Source organism: Pinus tabuliformis, chromosome J (assembly GCF_031772625.1).
Source record: "Pinus tabuliformis cultivar Carrire ecotype Pingquan chromosome J, CPIR1, whole genome shotgun sequence".
Classification (NCBI taxonomy): domain Eukaryota; kingdom Viridiplantae; phylum Streptophyta; class Pinopsida; order Pinales; family Pinaceae; genus Pinus; species Pinus tabuliformis.
Genome location: NC_142295.1, coordinates 914,580,081 through 914,593,740, shown reverse-complemented (window position 1 = coordinate 914,593,740; position 13,660 = coordinate 914,580,081). Strand labels below are relative to the sequence as shown.

The 13,660-nt window shown below is 39.4% G+C and overlaps 1 protein-coding gene across 2 annotated transcripts in view; it reads right to left on the bottom strand.

The window, feature by feature from the left end:
- The window catches only part of EMB2788 (ribosome 60S biogenesis amino-terminal protein), a 380,545-nt gene that overhangs the window by 82,909 nt on the left and 283,976 nt on the right, over nucleotides 1–13,660 (bottom strand). For both annotated transcript variants that reach the window (XM_089378714.1, XM_089378715.1), the window contains exons 10-11: nucleotides 8,632–8,790; nucleotides 7,624–7,977 (exon numbers count right to left, since the gene is read on the bottom strand). In XM_089378714.1, coding sequence (XP_089234840.1) covers nucleotides 7,624–7,977; nucleotides 8,632–8,790 — 513 coding nt within the window. The remainder of the gene's footprint in view (nucleotides 1–7,623; nucleotides 7,978–8,631; nucleotides 8,791–13,660) is intronic.

Genomic DNA, 13,660 nt, shown 5'->3' with positions numbered 1-13,660 from the left:
GTCCAACCAATATCCAAAATATGAGCCAATAGTCAAATTTGGTCAAAGATAGCAGCAACAACAAATAGTCAACAGTCAATGGTCAACAGTCCTCCAAATGAACTTGATCAGTAGTCAGAAAGTGGCGTACTCAGCTAGTCAAAGTGCCACAAAAATAGTCCCAAGATTCTCATTCAACCTAAGTCAAAGTCAAATTCAAAGGCAATCGAAACCTTAGTTGTAGATCTAAAGTCAACCATACTCAAAGTGCCCAGAAATTCTCGACTTTTGTGCCCAAAAATTCAGCCCTCCAAAACAATACAAAAGCCCAAGTCAAAATTGGTCAAACCATGCCCAATCTCCAAAAGTCAACCTTAGTCAAATTTCTAGTCAAAATAGAATTCAGCCTCCTGCAACTTTCCTTTCCTCTTGCTCTCACATGTGAAGAAGATCCCTACAATTTTTAGATGTATCCAACCCAAGAAGAGATGATGAGATGATGTGATGATGGTGTCCAAATGGGGCTCCTTGACTTGAATTTATAGGTGTTGGAGGAGGGACAATTTGTCCTCTAGGCCGACTTGCTCAAATATGACATTGTGGGCTTCACTTCAAAAATACACTTTCCCTTATCCAAATGCAGTGCTTCAAAGGTCAATTGTGGTCCTCTTTGGAATGAGGAATCTAGTCCAATGATTGGAATTTGTCATTGAGCTGCCAAATTAACACTCCCTCTCAAATAGAGAGAAATTCCAACTACATCATGTGATCATCGCAAGTATTATGTCATTAAATCATGTCCCAACTTTGCTAAAATCTATTTGTTGAATTATTCGTGAATCTAAAGAAGAAGATTCATAGGGGAGCTTCAGATACCACCCTTTATACCAAGCAATAGGCAAGATACAACTTATCGAGCAAGGATCATAACCATCACATTATGCAATCAATGGGCGAGATACCACTTTCTATATAAGAAGTAAGGATCACATCCATCTTATTTCCTACCAATCTTCCCACCAATGACCCTCAAGAGTCATGTGGTAGAACACCTGCATCATAATCTGAGCTTGGGTGAGATACCCGACTTACTAAAGGTAAGGATCACACACCCCCAAGCCTCCTCAACCCGTTGGCCAAACGAGGAGGGACAATCCCAACAAGCTCGACTTGTGAATATGATGCCAACTTGGGTATACTCTGCTAGACCAAGATAGGGGGAGATCCCGACTTGTCAAAATAGACAAGGACCACACACACCCTATGGGTGACAATAGGGGAGATACCTGACCTACTACAAGAGTAGGGATCACGTACACCTATTGTCCAGAGTTCACTCAACACCAGGAGCCCTCAACACTCTATTCCCACCTTGGGAGCTCAACCAAGGGGGGAAGAGTTATGCTTAGTGTTCTCAATCAGCAAAGCCCCTTATCTGGGGGGATCACATCCATCAGTCCAAGCTGCTCTGTAAAGACCAAGAACTTCCCTTTCAACAAAGCGTTGGTGAGAATAGCATCTATCTTCTCATTTATCGATATGTGATCGAGTCTAACGGCTCCTCTCTACACCATGTCTTGAATGTAATGATATTTGATCTCTATGTGCTTAGACTTGTCATGAAATACAGGATTCTCTACCAATCGAATCCCACTCTTGTTGTCGCCAATATATCACAGTAGTGTCCATGACCTGCTAAAACAACTTTCCAAAGAGATTTCTCAAACAAACTGCCTCACAACTAGCCATGCTAGCGGTAATATACTCTTCCTCAGCAATACTCAAAGCTACGGACTTTTGTTTCCTACACATCCAAGATATCATGGCAGATCCAAGGCTAAAACAAAATCTTGAAGTGCTCTTCCTATCAACAACATTTCCTACCAAATCAGAATCAATCTATACATGAAGTCCACATCTTCGGCAATGTATCTTAAACCAAGGGTAATCAACCCATGTAAATATCTCATAATATGTTTGGCAGCAACCCAATGTGAATGGAGAGGCTCGGTCATGAATTGACTTAGGGTGTTCACTGCATAGCATATGTCCAGATGGTTGTTCACTTATAACATTAGAGCCCCAATCAATTATTTATGCTCGGATGGATTTGCCAAATCGAGCCATGCATCTTCTCCACATAGCTTCTTGATTCATTTGCATCGATGTGGGTAGGGACTTGCATTTTGTCATTCCAAATCTCTCCAACAACTTCACAACATATTTTCCCTATGAAAGGAAAATTTCATTGGGCCTTTGCCACACCTCAAGGCCTAGGAAGTAGCACATGAGTCCAAGGTCCTTCATCTCAAATTCAAAGGCTAGCTCCCACTTACACTCGATCATCAGGGGCTCACTACCTGCCAAAAATAGATCATCAACATATAAAACCAAAATCAAGGGCATACCTTGGACCACCTTGAAGTAAAGGTTAGGATCGGCGTTGCTTCTTGTGAATCCAAGCTTCACCAGCTAGTTATCTGTGCGGGCGTACCATGCTTTGGGGGCTTGCTTCAAGCCATATAATTCCTTCTTCAACCTGCAAACATGTCTCCTTCGGTCCTCCACTTCAAATCCCTGTGGTTGCTCAATGTAAACTTCTTCATGTAACATGGCATGGAGGAATGTCGTCCTCACATCCATCTAATAAAGGGTCCATCCTTGACTTGCGGCAAGGGAAACTATCAAGCGAATGGTGGTATATCGGGCCACAGGAGCAAAAATGTCATCACAATCTTCTCCCTCTTTCTAGGAGAATCCTCTTGCTACAAACCTCACCTTATATTTCTCAATGCCTCCATCGGCTCCATGCTTGATCTTGAATAGCCATTTTGAAGTCACCATTGATTTCTCCTTCGATCTCGGAATGACATACCATACATCATTCTTCATAATTGATTCGTATTCTTTGGCCATGGCATCCTTCTAGACTTGTTCCTTAACGACACCTTCAAAGGTGTGAGGCTCATCTTGAATCATATTGCTCATCGCCACAACATATCCTTGATACCAACACGACTTCTTGCTTTCTTTAAAAGTTCCTCTGGCGAGAATGTGTCTCTTGGCATCCTGTAATGTGTCACGAAGCCAAAGTGGCCTTTTCCTGGCAGGGGGATTACATGGAGGAGGATCCAATGTGTCCATGGGCTCCATGGGATTATCAACAATGTCTCTCTCAGATTCTAGCACAAAAGGACATTCTAGAATATCCATATCATCACTTTTCTTTTCAGGAGGCAGAGGCGGAGAAAGCTCCCTTGCTTTTCCAAGGGAAGCATCTTCATCAAACATTACATCCCTGCTAATTTCAACCTTTGACCAATAATATATATTCTAAACGCTTTGGAATCTTCACAATACCCAACGAACGTACCTTTTCATCCAATGGCTTCCAGCTTCTTTCTCTTGCCTTTCGGCACATGGAAATATATGGGACAGCCAAACATATGGAGATGACCAATGTCAAGCTCGACATCTGTGAATACTTCTTCGAGAGTCTTGTTGTCCAATGCTTGATGAGGAACCCTGTTTTGAACATATACAGTTGTATTCGTTGCTTCACCCCAAAGGAACTTCGATAGTTTTTTTATCATGGAGCATGGCTCGGGAAGCTTCTACAATAGACCTATTATTTCTCTCAACCACTTCATTTTGTTCAGGATTATAGGGCACAATCGTCTCCTTCTTGATACCTTCCTTCTAGCAAATCTATGAATTCATTTGAAATGTACTCTCCACCATTGTCGAATCTGACAATTTAATTTTCTTCCCTGTTTGATCTTCAACCAAAGCCTTGAAGTCCTTGAATATTTTGAAGGCCACATCTTTGTGCTTCAAGTAATATATCCATGTCTTTCTTGAGAAATCATCGATGAAGGTTATGTAGTAGAGATGGGCACCAAGTGAATGTAGAGGCATTGGACCACATATGTCAGAATGAATGAGTTGGAGGATGTCATTAGTCATATTCTTGCTAGAGGGTAATGGTCCCCTTCTCTTCTTTCCACTAGCGCATCCTGGACATACTCTGTCATGTTGAGCTTGAACATCAAGGATCCAAGAGACCAACTTCTTCAATTTCAGAAAAGCTTCATAATGTAAGTGTGCCACAACTTGCTTTGATGATTAATGTCATGTACCATTGCTAGAAGGGGTCTTCTAGTGACTATAGAGTCCTTCAAGTCTAGATCTCGATGTGAAAGCATCTCTCATAAAGGATCCCACAAGCCAAGTAAGTAGTTTCCCTTGATGAAGGCAACACTCATCCATTTGTCCTGTAAGGCAGAGATAGATATTAAATTTTTCTTCAACCTCGACAAATACATCACATCATCAAGCAAAACAGATGCCCCAGAGTCCAAGTGAAATTTAACAGAATCAAAGCCCTTAATAGGATGAGTGCAATTGCCTCCAAGAATAATTTTTAAACTTGACTCACTCTCTACCAAATTAGAGAGAACCTCCTTATATCTAGAGAAATGATGAGAGGCCCCACTATCAACCAACCAACTATCCCAAGTATTTGTGGGAGAGGAACTAGAAAGTGCAGAAATAAGGATATATTCAAATTGACTAGTAGCAACATTACTTTCATACCTGGAATTTCTTGACTTCTTTTGAGGACGGTGGTCTTCATCACGATCATTTGGAGCATCTCTTCTTCTCTTCCATTTCTTCCATTACGATCATTCCTTCGATCATCTCTCCCTCTTTGATTATTGAACCTATTGTTGCTTCTAGTGTTGTATCTTGGAGCATTGTTCTTCTCAAGGCAATCTCGAGCATAGTGACCTTTCTTGTGACAATTGTAGCATTCAATGTGCAATGATTCCTTGTCTCTTCCATTCCTTCTATTTGAATTTCGAGGAGCAGGCTTCCTTGAACTTGATGAACCTCCTTTTCCTTTATTTTTCTTATTATGAGCGATGAAAGCAGTGGGCTCTCCTTCTTCATGTTTTTGTATCCTGCCTCTTGAGATCATCCTTGATTCTTCTTGAGTGAGTTTTCCAACGAGCTCATCAAATGATGGGAAACTATTGTTGTTGCTTATGGTGGTAATGAAGGTTTCCCAAATAGGAGGGAGACCTCTAAGAGTTACCAACACCAACTCCCTGTCAGGTACAGTTTCCCCAACTCTCTGCAATTGATCTTTAAGACGAGATATCCTCATGATATAGGATTGCACAAGTTCTCCTTTATTCATCTTCATATCTTTGAGTTGATCTTTCAAGGAGATGATTTCATTCAAATTGGTAACTTCATACAGCCCAGCTAGCTTATCATACATATCCTTAGACTTCTTCAAATTTCCAACATAGGCAAGTAAATAATCTTGTAAACCATCAGCTATAATTTTCTCTGCTTTTAAAGTTTTAGCTGACCTTTCTTGTACTTGTTCTTGGCAGCAAAGGGAGCATTTTCGGGAGGCTCAGGAACTTTTCCTTGTATGTACTCCAAGACATCATTGTCATCTGATATGATTTCCAACCTGATCTTCCAAGTAGCAAAGTTGGATGAGTCACCTAGCTTCTCGTTTTCCTTGAAGAGGTAGACATATTGACTTGATTAGATAGGCTCCTTCAACTTTTCTAAAGATGATTTTGCTCTAGCTCATGTCTCCTTTGGGCTTGTGCTTCACCTTAGCTCTAATACCATGTTAATTTTTCACTGCTTTATGTTATATCAATTACTTTAGCCCAATTCACTTCTTCGATAAACAATTTTAGTAACAATTAATTCTTCCAATTCAATTTAGTAACTGAAAATAACACAGTAAATGCAATGACAATAGGAGACAATCAACACATCAACAAGAGACACTGATTTGGTCAAAGACCAAGGAAAAACCCCATAATGGGAAAACCCTTTGAAATCCTTCTTCTATTAGATTGTCTTCAAATTTTCAGCAAATAGTACAATGAACCCAAATCCATATACAAAAATCAAAGTCAAAGTTTTGACTATTCAACAATTCATCCAACCAATATCCAAAATATGAGGGAATAGTCAAATCTTTTTGAAGTCAATGCTGGTCAAAGTCAATGGCAACAGCAGCAGCAAATAGTCAATGGCCAAAGGTCAACAGTCCTCCAAATGAACTCAGACAGCAGTCAAAGAATGTGGCCTGTTCAACTGGTCAAAGTGCCACAAAAAACAGTCCCAAAACTCTCCTTCAATCTCAGTCAAAGTCAAAGTCAAAGGCAGTCAAAACCCTAGTTGCAGATCTGAAGTCAACCACAGTCAAAGTGCCCAGAAATTCTCGATTTTTGTGCCCAGGAATTCGGCTCTCCAAAACAGTCCAAAAACCCAAGTCAAAATTGGTCAAACCATTCCCAATCTCCAAAAGTCAACTTTAGTCAATGTGCTGGTCAAAACAGAATTCGGCCTCCTGCAATTTTCCTTTCCTCTTGCTCACACGTGTGAAGAAGACCCCTGCAATTTTCAGATGTATCAAACCCAAGATGAGATGATGTGATGATGGTGTCCAAATGAGGCTCCTTGACTTGAATTTATAAGCGTTGGAGGAGGGACAATTTGTCCTCTAGGCCAACTTGATCAAATGTGACATTGTACGCCTCACTTCATAAAATACACTTTCCCTTATCCAAATCCAGTGCTTCAAAGGTCAATTTTGGTCGTCTTGGAATGATGGAACATTTTTTTGAGCTTTTGTAAACCAAAATGCCTCTCAATTGGGATGTGTGATCCGGAAATGGATCTGAACCTACTAATGGCTGTTTGACTCTATACCTACACGTTGATTCAGCAAATAATAAAGGTTAAAAAACTATGTAAATCAATGCAATGTAAATGTTGAATAACTTGAAATTAAAAGAAAAAGGAAAACAGAAGATTAAATGTGTAAAAAAAAGGAATAGAAGAGAAGGTTAGAGTCATGACTGTTCGCCTTCCCCTTACCCTCAACTCTCCCTATTTCCTCATGGAATTTCTTTCTCTTACAACCTTCTAGAAAAGGAAAGTAAGCACTAACAACAGAGAATGGGACTTGCAACCAGGAGAAGATAGATATGCTTGTACTGAGCACAGGAACAAAGAACTTACACTCATAAGACAAGCAGCTAAAACAGAGATTAGAAGTAATTCTACATTGTGACCCATGTTGGTGAAGCAAATGTGCTATAAGCCCCTCATGCACACATCAAAAAATACTGAGAGAGCATTGAAACTTGATTCTATCGTTCTATCGTTCTGATGAAACTCGATGTGTGTAGATATTAGAATGGTGTAATAACATATATAGCTTTGACATTGAACCAGTCAACACTAATATTCAAAAAGCACAGCTCAGGAAATGGTGCAATCATGATCTCTAAATTAGCCAAGTGCCTAACCTTGAACGTTCGGGATGTATAGCATGTCAGCAAAAGTTAATAACAAGCAGAAGAAATAATTTCAAAAATTTTACCTCTATGATCCTTTTAGACAATGTATACACAGCATTGCAAGGTTAATATAAATGATTGTGACTAAGCACTAGAAATTTTTAAAAGCCTAGGCATACAACAAAGTAATGGCAATCATAATTTAAATAAGAAAAGTGCAATGATGTATTTAGCTATTTTCCAAGATTGAAAGAGCAAGGACAAACATAAAAATAGGTGTAAGACAAAGAAACATAGATACCGTGACTGTCTTCACTGCTGGTGGTGAACTAGAAAGAACGAACTTCATTCCAAGTTTAACCATATCCCTGGAGTTCATATCAGGATCTGCACATTCAATTAACTGTACAACCTCAAATAAACCTTGAAAGGTTAAGCAAAATCGTGTTTGATAAAATTTCCGCTGCTGAGATAGACGAACTGCAGATGTGAGAATACTAAGAACAGATTTGATGAATGTATCTCGCCCTCCTGGAAAAGCTGAATCATATACAAGAAGCCAGTGCAAACGGGATGCAATTTGAGAGAGTTGCTCAAGACCATTTGTAAGCAACCACTGAATGATACTTCTCTGTGAGAGTAAATCTTGAATCATCTGAAGACAAAAAGATGTCCTTGGTAAATATAAATCCAAAGAAGAAAGCAACACACATAACCATTCAAGAGATCAGTAAAGGCAAATAATACTTTGGAACTGCAAGAAGAGATCAACTTCAATTAGATCCCTTTGACTTAATCAGATGATCTCTACCAACCAAGGCTACAATAGTAGCTTGGTTTCCAAGCTACTATTCAAAGCAATACAAATAAGTTCTTAAATAACCTAGGATAGATTTACCTATCTATCTTTTCTCTTTAGTTGCATGAGAGAACTCATTAAAACAATACAAAGATGCATGGCAATAATCTAGAAAGCTTATTCCATATCAAGAAGTTTGAAGGCATATCTACCAATAATCAACAAAGGCCACAAGTGCCTTTGCTGAATTCAAATATTGAGAAATATGTGTGGACAGACATATATTCCAAGACACAAAAATTTTAAGGGCTCAACAAGACAAATAAAAACATATATAGAGCAACGTAGAGGAGGCAAACATGTTATGATTCCCAATTTTGTTGTTCGTCTCCAGTCAAGTGCCTGATGTTTCAAATCTGGACAGTCAACTTCTCCCCCAGCAATGAACAAACCAAATACATGTATATACAAACCTACAAGGCTGACATCAAAGAGAGTTGGATAGATCACCTCTACTATGATAGTCAACCCAAAAGGAGTGCATGTACCAAATTCGCCTGATTTTGTTTGAGAATAATTTGAGACAGCAGAGGAAAGCCATAAAAGCAAGCCTGCATGTTCAACCAGGTATTGTGCAAGTGTCCGCCTTTTAACTGCCTTCTTCATTACCTGATGCAAATCAAGTAAACCAAGTAGATGTAAGAGATCAAGCAACTTCATAACATTTCAGACACATGAATTCCAGAAATACCATGACATGGACCAGTGATGAACAAATAAATAGCAAATTTAGAGCTATATTTCAGAACCATAAAAACAGTTGCAAGTATTAGTTATTAAAAGATAAAAGCTTTATCCAGCCTAAATTCTGAGAGTCAGAACACTGATTCCATTTTCTAAACAGACAAGAATAAGTAAATGACCAGTTACTTCCAGCATTAAACAAATCGAAGCATATAGTCCTATACTTCTAAGCAAAGAATGCATTACGCATAGTCACAATAGCAGAATAGGGTTGTTTTAGCTCACTCCATATTCATCAACCTGTTGATTCAATGGAATAAATGGCAAACAGGAAAATTTGAAATTTCCCTTTCCATGATCACACAAAATAATGGGCAATGATTGGACTCCAGGAATATTGAGATGAATGTACTTCTATAGGAATAAATGCCCAAATCTCTGAGAAATGTGATCTACCATGTTGAAAAAATTAGAGAATTTATTCATACTGCATAACTTCAGCAAATATCAGCAATGAAGAGAGAGAACTTTAATTCCTAAGCATAGCACTAAGTAATTGTAACACCTGTTACGCATCAAAAGTGGGTTGCCCCCAGAAGAAAATTATTCTCCCCTTTGGTCAGCCTGCCAGCCAGCAGCCCTATTGGTGATGCACAGAGAGCTTTACTTCAGAGCTCTCCACCTATGCTCCTGTCAGGGCTCACTCCCATCTAGCATACTTCGTGAAGGAAGGTGGGTCATCTATCAAAGGTACACTAACCATTTTTTTAAACATGTGCTTTCATTTCATGCTAAGGATATACTAAAATATGCAACACAGATCAAGCTGGATAACTGAAAACTCTTGATTGTACTGTTGTTCCCACAGTTCATCTGGCAGATTATGTTTTTTACCCTAGTCTAGTGTGACCTCCCCTAGGGCAATTTTTTTTTTAAACTGTTTAGGAGGGGCACTAATAGGAGGCACTGATTGATGTAGCATGCCCAAGGAAATACATACTTACCACTTTCCACCTTTCCCTAATATTCACTTCCATTCTTTGGGTTGATTGTCATTGGTCATAGAGACAAGAACCTTATATCCTTAGTAACCTGACACAGGGATTCGAGTGTCGGATTCGGACACGTTGACCGCCCGGAACAGGACACGTAGGATTCATTATATATTATTTCATTAAAAAAAAAAAATATATATATATATATATATATATTAAAAATTAGATATTTCTTACACAAATTCTCATTAATGATACAAATTCATTGATTTCAAACATAGATCTTCATCTAGATGTAAGTTTTACTGTTTACAAAGTAAGTTGGTAACATTATAGCATGCATAGTACATACAAAATTCAAATACATGTCGCATAAATCATGATTCAAAAAGATAAATCAATGAATCATAAATTCTAAATTCATAAATGATAAATCATAATACATATTCAATTCATCAATGACCCAATAGGAGAAAGACAAGATAGTAAGATAAAGACACTGACAGCTATAGTTTTCTCATTAAGCTATGAAACCAGATTTGTTGATTTTTGCCCAAGTCTCTGAATCCTACGAATTGGATTCGATTCGACCTAATTCGAATCCAATTTTCGTGACACGACATGACATGATCGAATCCGGATCGTGTCCCATTAGGACACATCGTGTCACGAAAGCTAGATTCAAATCCAGCGAAAAGGAACCCACAGGCCATTAAAATGGGTGCATCTGTAATTTTCTTTACCATTTTTCTCATTCCTTTTGCAAATAGTGAGTTATGGGTTTGTTGTTAGAAGTTTGGAGCAAGGAGCCCAGGGTTTGGAGTGCTTTCAAGGAGATTCAAGCACCAGGTAAGTGCATTTCATCTCTATTTTTTTGCATTTGTATTACAGCAGTTTGTATATGCATTTCTTTTACAAATTTGTGCATGTTTTGTTTATCTTTTTTACAGTATTCATGGCTCAATCAAGGGCAGCAAGTAGGGGGCAAAGGAAGGAGAAGAATGTCCCCATTGGAGATGCCTCTCCTCCCCCAATATCATCAGACTCTATTGCAAGTAATGTTGGGGGAAGACTTCCTCCTAAAAGTAACATTGAGAAATATCCCTTGTGGAAATATGTCACAAGAGAGGATGGGCCAAGCAGCAAGGGGAAGGAAGGAGGCAATGTGCATTGGAGATGCAACTTTTTGTTGAAATTTCTAAGTATTACCCGTTAGAAATTTAATTTGTATTCTGTTGGTTTATTTCTTCTACTTGTTAAATTCGAACAAGTTAGTTAAAACATATAAATAACGAAATAAACACAATACAGTCTCAACATCTACAGTTCATCAGCTGAAAGAAAACAAACACACAAGTGACACTGTTATTTTTGGACAAATGTCCCTGGAAAAACCCAATGCGGAAAAATCGGTGCAGCTATTCTGAGGGTATATTATTATGCAGTATTTCCTTGAGTACAACTGGGTGCCTAACCGGCTCCCCGACAGAGAAAATACACGACAACAATACCTCTATATTCGGAAACAGGTATTCAGAAAACCTATTCCACAAAACCCTCTCCAGCACAACTAAAGCTCAGCGTTGGCCCTTCTGGCCTCTGTGTCAGCCCTCTGAGGCACTGCGCAACCTCTAGGACCCACTGTGTCACACCAATGTTTTTAAAACCGGAACCGGTGACTGGATAGGTCCACCTAATGAACTGGTTTACCAACCGAAACCGGTCTAACCCGAACTGGTTTGGTCTAAACAAACCGGTTTTACAAAAATACATTAAATAATTATTTTTTAATGAAAAAAAACTATTTTTAAGATTTAAAACCATGATTCCAATTTCCAAGCCAATAGAGACAAAATATGCAAAGATTGCTCATTTATATACCATGTAAAGGTGAATATATCAAAATGGCACCGAGTGCAATACATATCATTGACAAAATACATAAGCAATGAGGCTCTAAATGGCCTCTAGAGTGCAAAAACAAAGCCTACAAACTATGGGGCCAGTGGCCTACCACAAGACTCCAGTCTACATTTATGATAATACTATAATAGTGATCAACATTATCACTTGAAACTTCTCATGAGTCATCATGATCAAACTCAGTTGGTTGAGTCTCGACTCCCAAACTTTGCAGTCACAAACTTCTCTATTGGTTCAGTAACTTGAGTCTCAAACTTCTGAAGGTATTTTGCCCTAATATGCCCTATTATTTCATTTGGTGCTCCAAATGGCTTTACATGGCCACCTATCCCAGCCAAGTGTTGCTTGAACCTGTTAATACCCCCTCCTTGAATGGATTTTTGGCAATATTTACAGATAATTTTGCCATCAATTATATCACAATGAGCCCATGTAGTATCTCTGGCTTTTGGACGCATGATGACTACCTGGAAATGCAAACTAACTTCCTTAGCCTCCTCTTGAAGATGGCAACTTCACTGACAACTACACACTATCTCCAAAATAGTTCCAACTCCAACTCCAAGATAACTACTTCAGCTACGCAAAAACTCAACACTCTCCAAGCTCACAAACAAACTCACAAACACTCCAAATCAATTGTGTGAGACAAATGAGAGTGAGAGGGGCCTCTTAAAAGCTTGAAGAGGGTGTTTTTGGAGGGAAAAAACCCTTAGTTCCCCCCCAAAACCCCTAAAACACAGTCAGAATTCCGCTTTTTTAACTTTACAGTGGGTGTGCCTCTAACTGGCCGGTTTAAGACAGAACCGGCTAGTTTGATATAAAACCAGTCAGTTTCGTCCTAAACCGGTCAATTAGCACCGGTTAGGGCAAAAAAAAAGAGAAATGGGCTAACGAACCGGGTTTTTTGGCCGATTTAGACTGGCCAGTTAGATCAGTATCCGATTTTTAAAACTATGTGTCACACCAGTAGCCTCTGCGTGAATGACGCAGTCCCTCTGGCCTCTGTGTTGTCTTTGCGTTGCCTGAATTGGTTGCTGCTCTCACTCTCTGCTTTTGCGCTGGTCTCTCAGTATTGTCTCTGCCGCTCTTCCCAATACTCACTGCCCCTCGCTGTTGATCACTGTTTCAACTTTGCTTAGCAACCCCGCTCAGCAAATTTGAATCGATGATCAGCAGCCAGGGGCAGTGAGTACTGGGCAGAGAGGCAGAGAGTACTGAGAGACCAGCGCAGAAGCAGAGAGCGAGAGCAGCAGCTAGTTTAGGCCACACAGAGACAATGCAGAGGCCAAAGGGACTGCGTCATCCATGCAAAGGCTGCTGGAGTGACGCAAAGGGTCCCAGAGGTTGCGCAGTACCTCAAGGGGCTAACGCAAAGGGTCCTGGAGCTGATGCAGGTCAACAAGAGGCTGACGCAGAGGCCAGAAGTGCCAGTGCTAAGCTTCAGTTGTGCCGGAGAGGGTTTCGTGGAACACGTTTTCAGAATACCTATTTCCAAATATAGAGGTATTGTTGCCGTGTATTTTTCTCTATCGGGTGAGCCGGTTAGGCACCCAGTTGTACTCAGGAAAATACTACATAATAATATACCCTCAGAATAGCTGCACCGATTCTCCCGCATTGAGGTTTTCCGAGGACATTTGTCCAAGAAAAACGGTGTCACTTGTGTGTTTGTTTTCTTTCAACTGATGATCTGTAGATGTTGAGACTGTATTGTGTTTATTTCATTATTTATATGTTTTAAATAACTTGTTCGAATTTAACAAGTAGAAGAAATAAACCAACAGAATACAGATTAAATTTCTAATCGGTAATACTTAGAAATTTCAACAAAAAGGTGCATCTTCAATGCACATTGCCTCCTCCCTTCCCCTTGC